Consider the following 18225-nt stretch of genomic DNA (forward strand, 5'->3'; position numbering starts at 1 on the left):
AAAAAGCCAGTATGCTGTACTGTAAAGTATTAGTCTAGATGCTATCTGATAGCTGTTAACTGATTGTGCCTACTAAAGGACTTTGTTTAAAACAAAATACATGTATGTTGTGGTGTTTTGGTTCCTATCACCTGCTTTTGATATACGCTTAATGTTGTAGCCATTTCTACTCAATTAGATTTTGAACATGTTTGGGATTATGGACTTTTATTTTTGACATTTGTATCGAGTACGGAAGAACTTTCGGTCCTAGGCTAGTGAGTCAGCTAGGCTGCCCCACACACTTAATATATACATAGATGGTCAAAAATAAATGTAAGTAATTATTTTCTTCAATAATGGTGTCTCTCTTGTGTTTTAAACACACACACACACACAAACACACACACACAAACACGCACACACACACACACACTTCCCCTCCTCCTCCCCTCTCCACACACAGTCAGACAGAGGCAGAGATGAGCCATAAGTTATATCTGTTGGGATGCACTACTCCTTCCTGTCCACAGGGGGCACTCTAACATCAGCTGCTGATGCTGCAGTAAACAGCAACCTGTGGAGTTAGAGCAACCTGTGGAGTTAGAGCACACATAGTCTGTCATCACTGACCAGGGAGGAGCAAACACACACACACACCCAACACACACACACACGCTACAATCCTATCACTAATAGAACACATGATGGACACAAGTCACATGATGGTAATGTTCCCGGTTTGACCCTGGGATGACCCCTGGTTGAATACCAACTGTAGAAGAGACGGAGAGAGAGAATAGGGGGAAAGAGGAGAAGACGAGGGAGAGAGAGAAAAGGGGGAGAGAGGGGATTACAGGACATCCCACACATAGACTGCAACCTAATGACTCAGGTAGAATCCCCCAGTTAGCACTTCACTCCATAGCGTCTATTTCTGTCTCTCTCTCTCTCTCTCTCTCTCTCTCTCTCTCTCTCTCTCTCCCTTCTTCCTGTCTCTAGCCTGTCATTTATGCAGCTGTTGTTGCCATGCTAGTGGAGACATTATTAGACAAGTAGGGCTAATCTGTCATGACGCAGAGTGTGTGTGTGTGTGTGTGTGTGTGTGTGTGTGTGTCTGGCCCAGCGCCAGCTCTTGCAGGTGCAGGTCTACCTCACTTCAAGCCTGTGACATGTACAAGACACTAAAAACATCTCTCCCTCTCTGTCTGTCTGTGTGTCTCTCTCTCTTTCTGTCTATCTGTCTCTCTCTCTTTCTGTCTATCTGTCTCTCTCTCTTTCTGTCTATCTGTCTCTCTCTCTTTCTGTCTATCTGTCTCTCTCTCTTTCTGTCTATCTGTCTCTCTCTTGCAAGTGCAGGTCTACGTATTGGCGAGTGTGTGTGTTTGTGTGTGTCATAAAGATGTATTTTACGGCCCTGTGCTATGAATGACACAAGCAATATCATGACACATCTCCATGAGACACACACACACACACACATCACACACACACACATCACACACACACACACACACACACACACACACACACACACACACATCACACACACACACACACACACACACACACATCACACACACACACGCACACACACATCACACACACACACACACATCACACACACACACACAGCAGAGATTACCCAGGTCTAAAGGGACAGACACTGCCCCTGAGTCAGTACTTTCAGAGTCTTACATAACCCTCCTTAAGACGACACACACACACACACACACGAGCCCATGTGGAACCACAGTCACCTGTATTTATAATGACCATCCTTCCCTCCTCCCCTCCTCCTTCATCCCCTCTCCTTTGGACAGCTAGGCTACTCTGCTTTCCAGCTCCTTGATGGTCTGAAAAACGTTTAATGACGTATGCATGGGGATACAGCGCGTGAGGAGGGGTCATGGCGATATGGCAACCAGTGTCCGGTGTGTGTCGGTGGTCGCGCTACCGAGTTGTTCTAGTTGGACATTAACGGCGTCAGAAGAGGCGCGTGGGAGAGACCAACGCGCTGTTGGTGAGAGCTTCTCTGAGAGGGTTGCTCGAGCCGACGGCTGCATGTGTTACCGTGTACACCCCCGCTAATTTACCGTGAAGGACAGAGAGGGAGAGAGATTTCTGACAGCTCGAGTATATTTGGCTCTGTGGGGGTGTCAAGGCGTGCGCTGAGTTTTGGAGACGTTTTATTTAATTTCTTGAGGGGAGAGGCAACTCGTGCCTGTCACAGAGCAACCTGAACAAAGTAAAATAATTTTCACCACATCTTAGAAGTCGGACTATTTTAGTAACAAAGAGGTCTGGATGCATTAACGGCATTAGACTGGAGAAATGCCGCCAACCCGTAGAATTTCATTTGTAACGGACACGGTGAATTTCTGTCTGTTGGGGCACGAGCCGTGGAGCAGATATGTGAATTCAAACTAAATAGTCAACGTGGAAAAGTGAATCACTTGTTAAAACAACCGATTGTGGTTTGCGCACGACTGAGTGCGCGCAGTGTGGATCTTTCCTCGAGCTACGAGGGACATATCGATAGAAAGCATACGCAATGATGTGAAGCTCTCTCGCTCCCAAGGACCCTGTCTTTCCAACAGTTTAACAGTGGGAATTCAAAGTTCGGAATGTCATTGAAGGTAAGTTGGAGTGTTAGTTTTGCTCTTTGAATATTGTGAATGTGTATCATTACAGGATGAGGCAAGCAAATGCATTTTGTGTTGTTACTGTCTTACGGTAAAACATCTACTAAAAACTTACTAGTAGCATAACCGCCTTGCTTGGCACAACATAACGACACCTCTCGCTCATGGTCACGCACCTTGATCCCAACCACACCGGTAGCCTACTTCCACTACCTGTCCCGTATTATATCATCCTTGCGTTGTGTTTAAGTGTGTGTGTCATGTTATGTAAACCCTGTGCAGAGCTATGCAGGGCAGCCCACGCTGCTACCTGTTTCTATGGATACCAGTGTCCCGGCTCCATGTGTGGGCTGATGAATCTCTGCTGTCTTTGTTGTGTGTGTTTGTGTGTATGTGGGCTTGTGTGCATGTGGTTGTGTGTACGTGGGTTTGTGTGCATGTGTTTGTGTCTGCAGGTTCAACCTGACTCAAAAGTTTTCTTCTCTTTCCTTATCTCCATCCTTTTATTTTTCTACTTTACTCCCTCTCCCACCTCCTCTCTCTCTCTCTCTCTCTCTCTCTCTCTCTCTCTCTCTCTCTCTCTCTCTCTCTCTCTCTCTCTCTCTCTCTCTCTCTCTCACCACCTCCTCTCTCTCTCTCCTACCTTCCTCCCCCCTTTCTCTCAGATACCCCTCCCCCTCCTCCTCCTCCTGTCCCTCGCCCGCTGCGGCTCCTCCCAGAACCCTGCTGCCCCTTCCCCCCCTCCCCCCCGCGGGTGTGGCTCTGACGTGGCCCCGCCCTACCGCGCCCTGTGCGACCTGGAGGCAGTGTGGGGCGTGGTCCTGGAGGGTGTGGTCTGCGGCGGCATCCTCACCTCCCTGGTCCTCTCCCTGGTGCTGCTGGGGCGTCGGCGCTACATCCGTGACCCAGGACAGCTCTCCGGCCTGGGCCCGCTGCTCCTCCTGCTGGCCTCCCTCCTGGGGCTCTTCTCCCTGGCCCTGGCTTTCCTGGTGGGCCGCAGCCCGGCCCTGTGCCTGCTCCGCCGGGCCCTCTGGGGCCCCCTGCACGCCCTGAGCTTCTCCAGCCTGGTGACCCAGGGCGTGAGGCTGAAAAAGCTGGTGTCCGGGCATCGCAGCCCATCCGGAGGCACCCTGGCTGGGGCGGCCTTGGGGCTGGCCCTGGTCCAGGGGATCATCTCCGGGGAGTGGGTGTTGCTGACGGTGGCCAGGGAGGGACACTCGGCCTGCGACTACCCCCCGCTGGACTTTGCCCTGGTGTGCGGCTTCGCCCTGGCGCTGTTGCTGGTCGCCATGACGCTGGCGCTGGCCGTGGTGCTGTGCGGGGGCGGGGTGGGGGAGGACGAGGAGGGGGAGGCCAGGGGCGGGGAAGGAGAGAAGAGGCGCTGGAGGTGTAATGGAGTGTGGCTCTTCCTGGCCTGCCTGGCCTCAGCCCTGCTGTGGGTCGGCTGGCTGGGCTTCTATCTCTATGGCGACCCGACGCTGAAGGCGGGGTCGAGGGTGCGGGGGAGGGGGAGGGCGCGGGCGGCGGGGGCGTGGCGCGGGGGAGGAGGGGGAGGAGGGGGAGGAGGGGGAGGAGGGGGAGGAGGGGGAGGAGGGGCGGAGTGGGACGAGCCGGCGCTGGCGGTGGCGTTGGTTTCGCAGGGCTGGGTCCTCCTGCTCTTCCACGCCATCCCAGAAGCTCACCTGTGCCTGCGGAGCCCCGCCCAGGCGGACGACCACGGTTACCATGACAGCGGTCAGCCCACGCTGACGCGGCGCTTTCCGGAAGACACCCCCCCGCACCCGCTGCGCGTCTACGGGTCGGAGAACCAGGCCTTCTCCATAGAGGAGCACAGCGCAGGTGAGGGGCAGGGCGGGTGGGCGTGTGTGTGTGGGGGTGTGGGGGTGTGTGTGTGTGTGTGTGTGGGGGGGGGGAGTGTGTGTGTGTGTGCTCGCTTGTGATTTTACTGTGTAAGTATGATGGGGGCATTTCACATGCATGTATGTTGGTGTGTTGAGTGACCTGTCTATGAACACCCCTCTGTATTCTGACATGTTCTCTCCCTGACTGGCGCTCAGCCCTCAGAGGTGGAGCGTACCATAATGGCCACGGGGGGATTCGTCCTGGCATCCCTTTCAGAGGCCATGTTTACCAACCCACTGAGATGGCCCTGGTGATGAACGGTGGGACGGTGAGTGTATTGAACACACACACACACACACACACACACACACACCCTACTAACCCGTGCCTGTGTGTTCCAGATGCCCACAGCTCCTGTGAACTACACGGGCCGTCAACTTTGGTGAGGGTACCCTGTCTCCAGGGCAACAGAGTCTCCACGGTTCTGGAATGTTTGAGGCCCACACCACAGTCCCCCACACCGTCCCCCTCACCGCCCCCTCAACGCCCCCCTCACCGCCCCCCTCACCTCCCCCCTCACCGCCCCCCTCACCGCCCCCCTCACCGCCCCCCTCACCGCCCCCCTCACCTCCCCCCTCACCGCCCCCCTCACCGCCCCCCTCACCGCCCCCCTCACCGCCCCCCTCACCTCCACTGAACTGCTCAGAGAAATGGCAGGATTGTGAGATAGAGAGCTGGAGTAGGGAGACATCAAAGATACTCATAAAGATGTTTGTGTAGTATAGATTTATTTCTCCCACCACCCCCACCCCATTTCTCCCCACCCTTCCCTCCCCCGCAACATAAAGCAACTTTGTCTGAATGTTTAAACCCTTTTCCTTAAGACGCTTTTCACTACGGTTTTTTCAAGCTCTGTCTTCTTAAGGCTTACAGTCTTTTTTTAAGATTACAGCAACGGTGTATTCTAGACGTTTCTGGAACTGCAGGGTATTTGTATAATTATTATTATAATTATTATATTTATGTGAACGCGGTATTGCACAGGTGTAGTATTAGTACTTTGAAGGGAACTTTTGAGTCATCACTGAAAGGATTTGCACAATATGTTGTATATGTATATAGCTTTTCGCTTTGATCTTTTTATGATCTCTACACGTTTCCAAACTCCCCTGCTGTACTTGAATGGACTTGTCCACTGCCTCTTTCTCCCTATGGTGCTGTGACCTGGACTAACCCATAGCAGTTAACTAATAGGGAGATAATGTTCTGTATTAGTGAATTTGCTATGACAGTGCATGTTCTCGTAAGGCTTATGTGTCTGTTGTGTTTGAAGCACAAAACCTCTTTCAAATGAAGTAATAAGATCTGAGTTATGGTTATATTCAATAAAAGTGATTTTAAGAGACTCAATAGAGACTGTCTTATGTCTACTAAAAACTTCTATTAGCGGAACCTGCTTTGCTTGGCAGAACATAACCACACCTCTCTCTCATGGTCACCCACCTTGACCCGAACTTGTTGTTTTACACCTGCTCTGTGTGTAGTCATTTAGCCTTTTTATCCAAATGTATGTGTCCAAATTGGTAATTTAATTTGCAGCCATTGGGAATTTGAACCTGCAAACTCTTTATTTGCAGTTAAATGCTCTATCCACGGAAGTATACCCAATCATAATAAACCAATCCCCTGTTAACATGCTAAACTTTCACCAGATAAACGTTGTGGTTAATACTGAGCTTGTTCAGGTTGTGTAATCCTTTATACTTGCTTGCATGTCTTGGTATTTACACTGATAACTGACTTATTCAGATAATCTAAAGGCTCACCTTCAGCTCGGGGGTTTGTTGCCATGGTGATTCAGGGTGGTCATGACCGGACTGAGCAGGTAAGGGCCGGGTCAACCAGCACGACCTCTGGACACATAGTAACTCGTTGCCAAGGTCACAAGTGACGCTTTGCCGGTTACCAAGGAAGCCAAATGCGATATATCCGGGTCGGGAAACTACGTTTCCACGTGAGGCGACAAAGTAAGTGAAGTTTAGTGAAGCTTTTTACCAATAAAAACTTTAATAATCTTACGTTATGTGATTTAATTATGTTGTAGTTATGAAGGAATTGCAGCGTTTATGACAACTGATAATGTAAAGCTTAAAGTTTACATTAGCATGACGTTGTTATGGTTAGCTAGCGATGCTAGCTTGCGATAATAGCTAGCTTGATCAGACTCGTTCTTGATTACAGCATCATGATAAAATGTAAGGAGGTTGATAAGGACGTTTGCGGCTTTAAAACAACGATATCGTTTTTGTGGGATATTTGGTGGGCTAAATCGTTGTGACACGGCATCGTTAGCTAGCTAGTGAGCTAATATGAACATAATAAGATGCTATGTGACCACGTTTCTGTTTTCTTGTTGAAGACGGCGGCTGATAAAGACGTGATCTTTGTGTCGGAGAGATTGGGACGTTCCTGTAAGAGCGTCATTACTCAGGTACACTTTTCTTGGTCTAATCATTCTTCACGACATACTGACGATGTCTGGTTTGTTTTACAACCCAGGCGGAGAATGATTTCATTCTAGTTTTAAGTTAAGAACGCTCTCGTGGTGAATGACGGTTATGACGAGGCTCTTGTGCTCTCCAGGCGAGACTTAGAGCGCTGCAGCAAGACATCGATAAAGAGTCACAGCCAACATCTGCTAGGAGTGGCAGACCATTGGTATGATATATCCACTCACTCACTCACTCACTCACTCACTCACTCACTCACTCACTCTTGGACCCAAGTCTGTGATACAGTATAATCCTCATTCCACTTGGGTGTCACATGGCAGATCTTCCAAACACACACACCTTCCCAGTGTCAGTATGGTCGTCATGGTCACATGGTTGAGCGTTCTCTTTCTTCTCAGGTCCAAGCACACACAAAGAGGATGGTTGCCCTGGAGATAGCTCGGGCGAAAAAGAAGGCGGGTGCGTCCGCGGTGAAGCAAGAGGACCCGGCGACCGCGGGGGACGGCCCCGCCAAGAAAGACATGAAGAAGAAGAAGAAGAAACCCAGGAACGGGCAGGACACTGCGGCTGCGGCCGGAAAAACCCCCTCCGCAGACGACAGGAACGTGGAGAAGAAGAAGACTGTAAACAGAGAGGGAGGAGAGCAGGTGAGGGAGGCGGTGAAGGAGTCATCGGGCTCTGGGGCCGGTAACAAAGGGGCCGAAAGGAAAAATGACAAAGGCAGACCGAGCGGCAACAATGACAAAGTAGCCCGGGCGACTGACGCCAACACTGTGGGCCCAAACACGGCGGTGAAGGAAGGAGGAGTGGAAAACAAACAGGGGTTGAAGAAGAAGAAGAAGAAGAAGAAAAAGAGTGAAGTCCAGTCAGCGACCAGCGGGGAAGTGATCATCATCGAAGACGACGACGACGAAGGCAGGGACGCGGAGATCGCCCACGGCGTGAAGAAGAAGAAGAAAAGCAGGAAACAGACGACAGGAAGAGGGGACGAAGAGGAGGACGGAACGAATGGGGAGAGGAAGAAGAAGGTGGTCTTGGAGATCTCCGAAGTCCTCCAGCTCTCCTCCTCAGAAGAAGAAGCGGGAGAGGCGGGGAAGAGGAGGAGGAGCGGGACTCAAACGGAGAACACACAGAAGGTGAAGACGGAAGGCAGAGGGGCGGAGGAGAGGATGGGGAAGAAAAAGAGAAAACGAGAGGGAGCGGATTTGGAGGAAGTGGTGGCAACAGAGGTACAGGAAGTGCCAAGAAGCTGCAAGAAAAATAATCTGCAGAAGAAGAGAGAGGAGTATTCCAGCAGCCCTGCAGACACCGCAGGGGTAGAGGGAACGGTGGAGAAGAAGAAGAAGAAGAAGATGGGGAAATCCTCCACACATCTGGAGGAAAAGGGTGACAAAGTGATTCTGATAGAAAATGGAGAGCCGGCGAAAAAGAACAGAGCAGCCCCCAAGCCGAAGGAGGGAAAGAGCGAGGGAGCAAATGTCAAGGAAACGAATAAGAAAAAGAAAAGGAAGAAGAGGGAGGTGGAGACGGAGGAGGAGACAGGGGTGGAGACGGAGGAGGAGGAAACGCCAAACAAGGGGGCTTCTGAGGAAGGCTGCCCTCCTTTAGAAACACTGAAGAAGAAGAAAAAAGGGGAGACTCCAGTGAAGAAGAAGAAGAAGAAGATGAAGATCGAGAGGGAAGACTCACAGGACATGGAGGTGAGGAGTTCAGGGGTCATTCAAGTTCAGAGGTCAGGGGTTATTACAGTTCTGTTGAGCCCCTCATGTCGTCAGCACATCAGTAAGGGTTGTGTTGCCCTGCAGACTGCCGGCCAGGTGGAGGTGGTCTTCCTGTCGGAGAAGCGGGGAAACACCGACGAGGTCACCGTCAACCAGGTACATGCTTCCTGATCCCCTCTCTCTGGCCCCGCCCACATTTACCCACAGGTCCAATCAGCTGGTTCTTAGGCCAGTCCCGTCCAATCCCATGTCTGTGATGTCGTTATGACTGGAGAACAGCCTACAGGAGATCTGCCGTTAACCCTGGCTTGTTGTGATGTGATCTTTCATTTGTTCCCCCCAATAAAATAAGAAAAATGTCTGTGCTTTCACACTTGTCACACACAGCTGAATATGTATACTGTGACGTATCAACAAAAAAACGATACTCTGCTCGTAGAAAACACAACGCACGCCCCCTTTTAAAGCATTGCATGAAACTGAGAGAAACACGAGCGTTGGCCTGGTGCACGGTGGGTAATGTAGTTGTTGTGTTTGCAGGCGAGGAGGCTGGCCCTGCAGAGGGAGGTGGACCAGGAATCACACCCCAACGCTCCAGCACCAGCTACAGCGGTCAGTATCCCCCAGTTACCTGGTCACCAGGTCTGAAACCCCCCTGGACCTGGAGAGGGAGCCTCCAGACTAGTGTCCGACCTGACTCAACACACACTGACTCAACACACACTGACTCAACACACACTGACTCAACACACACTGACTCAACACACACTGACTCAACACACACTGACTCAACACACACATGCTTATGAGCTGGTTTGATGGCTTTGTGAAAGAAGAGACGAGCTAACTTCCTGCTGTTCTGTTCTCAGGCACTGGGGCAGTGGAGCTCCGCCCAGTTCGACAGCACCGACAAACGGGAGAAGTTCCTGCGTTTGATGGGCGGCTTCAAGAAGGGCTCTCAGCCAGTGGCAGCGAACGGGGGGAGGGCCAACATGGCACTGGGGAAGGAGGGGCAGCAGAGCTTGCAGCAGGGGCTTCTTGGGGAGTTTGAGCGGGCTCAGTCGAGACGCATGGACTTTAGTGGGAAGGGGGCGGGGCTTGGGTTCTCTGCGCCGTCCAATAAGAAGTTCTCCATCGATGCCGACGCCCGGCGATCCGTCCGCTTTGATGACTGAGTGTGTGTGTGTGTGACTGTGTGTGTGACTGTGTGTGTCACTGTGTGTGTGTGTGACTGTGTGTGTCACTGTGTGTGTGACTGTGTGTCACTGTGTGAATGAGGGGATGTGGAAATACTATCCACTGTTTTAGAGCAAGGCCTGCCTGTTTGTGTGTGTGTGTGTGTGTGTGTGTATACAGTCCACTTCTACATGAACGCTGTCAGGAGGATGCGACTAGCTGGCAGCTGATAGGTCAGTCTGTGCTGACAAACATGGACACCACATGGTCGGTGCTCGGTTGCCCACGGTAACGGCAGTGCAGCGTATTATGGGGTGAGTTCTACAGGACAGAGGACACAGACCCTGGTTCGTGTGGTTAAGTTGTTGCTTTTATTCCCACAATCATGTGACCTTCCTGGATTTTGTTCAAAGTAAGAGACCGAACAGGGTAACAAAACAGAGAGGAGGGAGATGGAAAAATACATTCTTTGAAATAAAAAAGGAAGAAAGAAAATAAGTTGTTTCTCATGTTTGGTAGCAGGTTCACAAGCTCTTCAAGAAGAGGGTCACTTCCTGTCGACATACTTCCACATCCCCAGAGACAGAGCGTTGACTAACCTGAGCTACACCACAGACCTCACCTGCCCGCCCTCTAACTCACCTGTGTGAGGCTACAAAATCAACCGTGTGCGTGTGTGTCATGCATTAAACATGTGACCAGCACAGCTGCCGATACACAACAAACATCGTCATCTCACACACTTAATTTCCCAATAACAGCATAAAGGGAAGTCAAAAAACTATAAACTACCTCTTTAATCAAGGTAAGCAGTGTGTCAGGGTCAGGGGGGAACAGAGTGTGTGTGCAACCTCAGTAAAGCACAAGCTGGCTCGCTCGCTCTCTCTCTCTCTGGTCGTGTTTAGACTGCTACAGCCTTCGGGCGTGTCCTTTTGCAGTGTCTGGAGTTGAGCTGGAACACTGCCTGGGGTCAGAGGTCACACCTGAGGGTTCCATCCACCAGACAGGAAGTGAGCTCATGAACTCTCTCCCAAACATCCCCGTGGTCTCTTCTGTATAATGTAGTCTGTGTGCCTGTGTGTTAGAATAGTAAATAGAAGCTGTGTGTTCCTGGTAGAGGAGGGGGGTGGAGTTAGGGGTGGAGTGTTGTGGCTGCAGCCCCTCATGCCTGCAGGTACTCTGGCTGCACCCTCGCCACCTTGCGGAACTCCTTCGAGTGCGTCCTGGGACACTGCATCTCACACCAGCTGATGGGCACCATCTGGGCTCCTGAGGAGAGGAGGAGGGAGGGGAGAGGGAGGGGAGAGGGGAGAGGGAGGGAGGGGAGAGGGGGAGAGATATAAAACATGTTGAGACTTGCGTCCGTGTCTCTGTACGTGATTTAATAAAGTTTTGTAAATAAAGGTGCGTCTGACCGGCCTCGCTGTGGGCCACCACCACGCCCAGCTCGTTCTCCCCCGTCGTCAGCAGATAGTTAGACTGGACGTCTCCCAGCGAGATCTGAGCTCACGGGTCAAAGGTCAACACAAGGACACACACACAGGCCCTATCCAACACACACACACCAGGTCGGCTCAGTGGAAGGTTGCCATGGGTACACAGGCGAGCGCACCGAGGCGGGCCAATCAGAGCTCGCCTCAGTGGAAGGATACGACTTTGGCCAGAACGATGTCTCCAGGACGAAAACTCTTATACACCTCCACCTGCCCAGAGAGGGATGAGGGGAGAGGGATGAGGAGAGAGGGATGAGGAGAGAGGGATGAGGAGAGAGGGATGAGGAGAGAGGGATGAGGAGAGAGGGATGAGGAGAGGGATGAGGAGAGGGATGAGGAGAGAGGGATGAGGAGAGAGGGATGAGGAGAGAGGGATGAGAGAGGGATGAGGAGAGAGGGATGAGTACCCATTCCAGGAGGTTTGTCTGTGTGTGGAGCTGAGTGTGTTTAAACTAGTAACACCGTCTGTATGTGTGGAGGTGAGTCTGTATGTGTGGAGGTGAGTGTGTATGTGTGTGGAGGTGAGTGTATGTGTGTGGAGGTGAGTGTGTATGTGTGGAGGTGAGTGTGTATGTGTGGAGGTGAGTGTGTATGTGTGGAGGTGAGTGTGTATGTGTGTGGAGGTGAGTGTGTATGTGTGTGGAGGTGAGTGTGTATGTGTGGAGGTGAGTGTGTATGTGTGTGGAGGTGAGTGTGTATGTGTGTGGAGGTGAGTGTGTATGTGTGTGGAGGTGAGTGTATGTGTGGAAGTGAGTGTGTATGTGTGTGGAGGTGAGTGTGTATGTGTGGAGGTGAGTGTGTATGTGTGTGGAGGTGAGTGTGTATGTGTGTGGAGGTGAGTGTGTATGTGTGTGGAGGTGAGTGTGTATGTGTGGAGGTGAGTGTGTATGTGTGTGGAGGTGAGTGTGTATGTGTGTGGAGGTGAGTGTGTATGTGTGTGGAGGTGAGTGTGTATGTGTGTGGAGGTGAGTGTGTATGTGTGTGGAGGTGAGTGTGTATGTGTGTGGAGGTGAGTGTGTATGTGTGTGGAGGTGAGTGTGTATGTGTGTGGAGGTGAGTGTGTATGTGTGGAGGTGAGTGTGTATGTGTGTGGAGGTGAGTGTGTATGTGTGGAGGTGAGTGTGTATGTGTGTGGAGGTGAGTGTGTATGTGTGGAGGTGAGTGTGTATGTGTGGAAGTGAGTGTGTATGTGTGTGGAGGTGAGTGTGTATGTGTGGAGGTGAGTGTGTATGTGTGGAGGTGAGTGTGTATAAACTAGTAACAGTCTACCTTGTCCTTCTCTGTAGCTCTCACATCTTCTTTCCTGAATAGGGTTCACAGAGAAACTCAATCAGTACAAATCACACGCACACACGCACGCACGCACGCACGCACGCACACTCACCTGATGGTGCCCCTGAAGCGGTCTTTCAAAGGGGTGGAGCCGACGTAGAGAATGTGCACCTTGGCAAACCTGGGGTTGATGCTTGTCACCTGCACAGTAGAGAGGCAGACACACAGGATGGGGAATAAAGCTTGTTTTGCCTCCCGGGGTAGCCTAGAGGTGTTTGGGGGTTAATCTCACCTTACACGTGACTATCGCTCCCACGCCAGGTAGTAGCTGTGTTTCTGTTTCCCTCAAGACCGAGATCACTGGTAGCTGTAGGGGATGGTTCACACACACAAACACGTCAACATTTCTGTTAATCCTGTGTGCACGAACAGCAGTGTGTAATTTACTCAAAATGTCAACAACTTAAGTTTTGCATGACGACTCTGCCTCCCCCTCCAGCCCCACCTCCTATCCACCCCATTCACTCACTCACCTCTGTTACTCCCCCTACGTTCCCCCCCCCCCTCACCTCCTCCCCCTCGTTCTTCCGCAGGACGTATCCGGCCAGTGAGGAGTACACTTGTCCGTGGCGGGGGTAAGTGCCCGTGCCGGGGTTACAGTCCTCCAAACTGCACAGCCTCTCCCCTGGGGGAGAGGGGGGAGAGGGGGAGAGGGGGGAGAGGGGGAGAGAGGGGGAGAGGGGGAGAGAGGGGAGAGGGGGAGAGGGGAGGAGAGGGGGAGAGAGGGGGAGAGGGGGAGGCAGGGGGAGAGGGGGAGGCAGGGGGAGAGGGGGGAGGGAGGGGGAGAGAGGGGAGGCAGGGGGAGAGGGGGGAGAGGGGGAGAGAGGGGAGGGAGGGAGGCAGGGGGAGAGAGGGGAGGCAGGGGGAGAGGGGGGAGGGAGGGGGAGAGGGGGGAGGAGAGGGGGGAGGCAGGGAGAGAGGGGGGAGGAGAGGGGGGAGGCAGGGGGAGAGGGGGGAGGCAGGGGGAGAGGGGGGAGGAGAGGGGGGAGGCAGGGGGAGAGGGGGAGGAAGTTGGGGAGGATGAGAAAGTAGAGAAAGAACAGTTATAGAGGGAGGGGGGGGGCGTGAGAGGGAAGGCAAGAGATAGACAGATAAGACTAAGTGACATTTAATTATGTTTGACATTTAAGGTAAATGCCAAAAAGTTATGAGCCAAGATGGCTGCAATTGCGTCAAAACATAAATATCACGTCGTAATATTCCACTTCGTAAAACAAGGGTCCTTGCTTTACAAACAAATGTTGGATCCATATACCTTCCCTTACTGCTACTAAGCATGAGAACTACCCGAGGTGTTCAGTCAGCAATAGAAAACAAGTGAGAGGTGGAATTTGTGGAACGAGCTGCTGCCCCAGGCGGTGGGCAGGGCGGATGGATGAGTCTGAAATCTTGATGAGTAAAAGTGATGACAGCTACCTGCTAGCTACCAAGCTACTGTACATGTCTAGAAAATGTAAGCAAATTCTAGCCAGGATGGCGCAAAGGACTGGGCGCAAGATCGCGTATGGATCTTTCAGTAACAATTACCCACAGGTAAATGTATAGCCACAACAGGTTGCTAATCATTTCTACGAAATTGCAATTCAACGCATGGTAGCCCCAAATAAACGACTTCGCTAAAAGCGTACAACTAATCGGTAATCTTGAGACAAGACAAGACCAAGAATCTAAAACACAGAGAAGCCTTCTCTATAACTTTAATATGCGATCCTAATTTGGTCAAAATATTAAATCAAGCAGCAAGATAAATATATTTATAAGGCGCTCTCACCTGGAACACACAGCTTCATGGGCGACATATTTTCAAGAAGAGCAAAGAGGCGGCACGTGGTCTTTAACGTAGGAACCGTACTGTGACACGATTGGCGGAGAGCTGTTGATGGACAGGTCGTGGCGCCATGTTTGTTGTGGCTTTAGTTCCATGGATGACAAGCAACTTATTATTTATAGATTGTCACCGAAGTATTATACAAAAGTACACATTTTGTGAGAGCAAGCCTGTCTTTAAGATTATTATTGAATATTTGAAACTGTTTGATGTCTTATTCTTCAAATAAGAAAGCCATGAAAACATTGCTTCATTATTTTGAAAAGATACAATATGTTGTTGGTCCCTGGCATATAATATCCTGTCACTTTGTCCCTGTATGTTTGCATTTTAATGGAATATATATACATATACATATATATATATACACACACATATATAAAAATAACAACAAATGAAGCTAATATTTAACTACACGTAAGAAAAGAAGAATTTCAGTCTTACACAGCAAGACAGGAGTAACTGTATCATTTATTATTTTTTCACTCGTCAACTTTAAACAACTAAACAGCAGGTACAGTACGGCAGGTCATCTTTCAGTCTTGACTAACAGAATATAAACACGGTTGCCATAGAGACACATTAAATAAGTTCACAGGTTCATTTTTTGGAAAGTGCAAGCGAGGTTGGTTAAAAGCAAGCTACACTGCACAACATCATCACGAAGCACATCGTTAAGCATTGACCCCTCCAGACAACACATAGGAATATTTAAAAGGAAGTGTTAGGGTGTGTGTGAGTGTGTGTGTGTGTGTGTTTTAGCTGGTCCCTAAACTGTGTTATGGTCAACTCATGTCATAAATTGCCCTTTGTGTAATACTGATGACAGCTCCTTCGCATGACCAACCAAATTACTGGATGAAATCATAAAAATATGACAATATCTGTGCATGTCTGTTTGATTGAGAGTGTGTGTGAGAGCAGTACTTCGTAAGTGTGTGTGTGTGTGTGTGCGCCCTCAAACAAAATGAAAAACATGTGATTGTACAGTAGAGAGGATAAAAGGTGGAATTCTACCCGCAGTACCCCTCTGGGCCACAGAAGGGGCGCTGTGTCTATTTCTTGGCCTTGCCCTGGGCCGCCACGGCCTCCATGGCCTTCCTGACGGTCTCCTCGTCCCCCAGGAACTGCATGGGGCCCACGGGCTTCAGGTTCTTGTCCAGTTCGTACATGATGGGGATCCCTGTGGGCAGGTTCAGCTCCATGATGGCCTCCTCCGACATGCCTGGAGAGAGGAGCGTGTGTGTGTGAGTGTGTGTGTGTGTGTGTGAGTGTGTGTGTGTGTGAGTGTGTGTGTGTGTGTGTGAGAGTGTGTGTGTGTGTGTGAGAGAGAGAGGAGCGTGTGTGTGTGAGTGTGTGTGTGTGTGTGTGAGAGTGTGTGCGTGTGTGAGTGTGTGTGTGGGGGGCATAAAGAAAAACAATACTCTGTCAACAACAGACACAAACAGTACTCCCCTCCCTCCCCCTCCCTCCCTCTTCCGTCCCCCCCACCATCGTCCCTCCCCCGAATCTCTCCATCCCACCCCTCCCCCCTCCTCCCTCCCACCGTCCCACCTACCCTCCAGGTGCTTGACGATGCCCCGGAGACTGTTGCCGTGGGCGGCGATCAGCACCCTCTTGCCCTCCTTGATCTTGGGGACGATCTCGTCGTTCCAGAAGGGCAGCGCCCTGGCGATGGTGTCCTTCAGGCTCTCGCACGACGGGAGCTGGTCCTCCGCCAGGTCACCGTAGCGACGGTCCTGAAGGGAGAAAGCGTTGGTTGGTGCCGCAAAACCAGGGCTCTATTTATTTGTTTGTGGAAGTGGGCGGGCCTCTGTATGTGTGTACCTTGCTGATGTTGTTGTAGAAGTCGTGGTCTTCGTCCATGGGTGGGGGCGGGGTGTCGAAGGAGCGTCTCCAGATCTTCACCTGGGCTTCGCCGTGCTTGGCAGCCGTCTCGGCCTTGTTGAGGCCGGTCAGGCCGCCGTAGTGCCGCTCGTTCAGCCGCCAGGTCCGCTGCACCGGGAGCCACATCTGGTCGATGCCCTCCAGGACCAGCCACAGGGTGCGGATGGCCCGCTTCAGAACCGAGGTGTAGCACACGTCAAACTCATACCCCGCATCTGGGAGGGAGGGATAAACAATCGTTATAAACCATTTAACCTTTAGAAGACTAGTGATTCAGGTATAAATGTCAATGTGTGTATTGGAAAACACACACACACAGTTTATGAACACTCTGTGTGTGAGTTGTCAGAGGCAGGCTGGCAGAGTGTGTTTGCAGGCCTGACCTGTACAGGCTTGTCTCCTGAGGAGAGCTTGTTCAACAGAGGGTGTGTATCACAGAGGGAAGGCCACACAGTCCTGAACACTGGCTCAACATCACAGCCTAGTACCGCTCTGTGTAGTGGTGAACCCTGGGGGGCATCTCAATAGTGTGGAGAGGCTCCCTTCTGTTCTCTACCACGACTGTGTACAAGGTGACCAGGCCAAGTGAGCTCGACACTTCTTGGTTGCCTTGTCTTTGATAGGCTACATCAGATCGGCCCTGGTTAGGTATCAATAAGTGAAGTCATTTCGTTCATTTGGTTCGCAAGCAGTGTTTTCTAATATTATCTGCCAAACGATGGTGGCATTGAAGTAAAATGACCTTAAAATCTATACTACACTGCAGCTTATGCTATTGTCACGATGCGAGGTCACGAGAAAATAAACGAATCACTCTTGAAACTACCCGTTTTCCCGAGTCACGGTAGCCTATAGATAGAGTCGTTAAAAGATGAAGCAATCGTTCATGAACGTTACCTCACTAGCAGGAAAGAGCCGACACACAAGAGGACAGTTTTGGGCACGTTTGAGACTCGCCCGCCTGATGGAAAACCTCCAGACATTGCTTGTCAGCTAACCTTGAATGGAGACGTGTTGCGTAATGGCACATAGACAGGCTTCGTTGCTCCGCACCGGTAGGCCTACGGGGCTGAACCGGTAGATAATGAGAGTCGTCTGTGAAAATTCTACAACAATGGCCTCCCCTTCGATGCCGCAGTGTCACAACAACCTGTTTCACTCACCGCACCTTATATGACTGATATCGGCACACCAGACAATGGTAGCGTTACGGTGTCTAATCCAGTGATCAGGAGGAGGCCAGTCCAGATTATGACATTAGGTTATCGGTTGATGTGCGCGTGTTAGTGAGGAAGATTGGCGGTCACCTTTTAGGGCCTGACCACCCCTCTTTGCCTCCTGCTCTCCGGTTTCGCTGAGGTCCGCGTCGAACCATCCGCAGAAACGGTTTTCCTGGTTCCAGCAGCTCTCGCCGTGACGGATCAGAACCAGTTTGTAGGCGGCCATTCCGGTGCGTGTCCTCTCTTCGTTGTATTTCCGGGATTTAGGAAGTAATAAGCTCCTTTTCAGATGCGGTGACAATACGCGTATGAGTCTCGTGGCTTCGCTCTACCGGTACCCTATACGGTTTACAGATGCGGATACAATTGGCTAAGGGAAGACGCTAGGACCGGTTACCGATTCGGCCGCTGTGAACTTGGCTGCTCGTGATTCCGAAAGAGTTCTCTTCCTGCTGCTCTCCACCAATCAGCATCCTGTTCGCTTGCAGCGCTGAAGAGGACGCGAGCTGCTGCACGTTTACAAGGATGCTCCAGCGAGCAGACACGCCCACTGTAAAAAAGGCATATTCTACTTCCAATAAATATCCAC

General features: G+C 51.1%; 4 protein-coding genes across 4 annotated transcripts in view; 2 read left to right on the forward strand and 2 right to left on the reverse strand.

Moving 5' to 3' along the window:
* The window catches only part of gprc5bb (G protein-coupled receptor, class C, group 5, member Bb), a 5664-nt gene extending 752 nt beyond the window's left edge, over positions 1 to 4912 (forward strand). The window contains exons 2-4 of the mRNA XM_084685918.1: positions 3290 to 4463; positions 4682 to 4794; positions 4868 to 4912. Coding sequence (XP_084542044.1) covers positions 3290 to 4463; positions 4682 to 4794; positions 4868 to 4912 — 1332 coding nt within the window. The remainder of the gene's footprint in view (positions 1 to 3289; positions 4464 to 4681; positions 4795 to 4867) is intronic.
* A 1422-nt stretch (positions 4913 to 6334) lies between these two features.
* Positions 6335 to 10374, forward strand: knop1 (lysine-rich nucleolar protein 1). Its single transcript, XM_084685524.1, has 7 exons — positions 6335 to 6493; positions 6886 to 6957; positions 7110 to 7184; positions 7378 to 8679; positions 8785 to 8856; positions 9241 to 9312; positions 9570 to 10374. The coding sequence occupies exons 4-7, from the start codon at positions 7399 to 7401 to the stop codon at positions 9873 to 9875; spliced, it is 1731 nt and encodes a 576-aa protein (XP_084541650.1). The 5' UTR covers positions 6335 to 6493; positions 6886 to 6957; positions 7110 to 7184; positions 7378 to 7398; the 3' UTR covers positions 9876 to 10374.
* Positions 10225 to 14513, reverse strand: exosc1 (exosome component 1). The gene is made up of 8 exons (XM_084685621.1): positions 14473 to 14513; positions 13211 to 13326; positions 12934 to 13008; positions 12754 to 12842; positions 12639 to 12672; positions 11529 to 11579; positions 11292 to 11376; positions 10225 to 11145 (listed from the first exon to the last, which is right to left on the reverse strand). Exons 1-8 carry the CDS (start codon positions 14498 to 14500, stop codon positions 11039 to 11041), a joined length of 585 nt encoding a protein of 194 aa, XP_084541747.1. The 5' UTR covers positions 14501 to 14513; the 3' UTR covers positions 10225 to 11038.
* Positions 14514 to 14982: 469 nt separating this feature from the next.
* pgam1b (phosphoglycerate mutase 1b) lies at positions 14983 to 18111 on the reverse strand. Its single transcript, XM_084685612.1, has 4 exons — positions 17724 to 18111; positions 16357 to 16631; positions 16088 to 16268; positions 14983 to 15754 (listed from the first exon to the last, which is right to left on the reverse strand). The coding sequence occupies exons 1-4, from the start codon at positions 17860 to 17862 to the stop codon at positions 15585 to 15587; spliced, it is 765 nt and encodes a 254-aa protein (XP_084541738.1). The 5' UTR covers positions 17863 to 18111; the 3' UTR covers positions 14983 to 15584.
* Between the last annotated feature and the right edge of the window lie 114 nt (positions 18112 to 18225).

Source organism: Hypomesus nipponensis, chromosome 21, assembly GCF_054491055.1.
Source record: "Hypomesus nipponensis isolate SF chromosome 21, ASM5449105v1, whole genome shotgun sequence".
In the NCBI taxonomy this organism is placed as follows: domain Eukaryota; kingdom Metazoa; phylum Chordata; class Actinopteri; order Osmeriformes; family Osmeridae; genus Hypomesus; species Hypomesus nipponensis.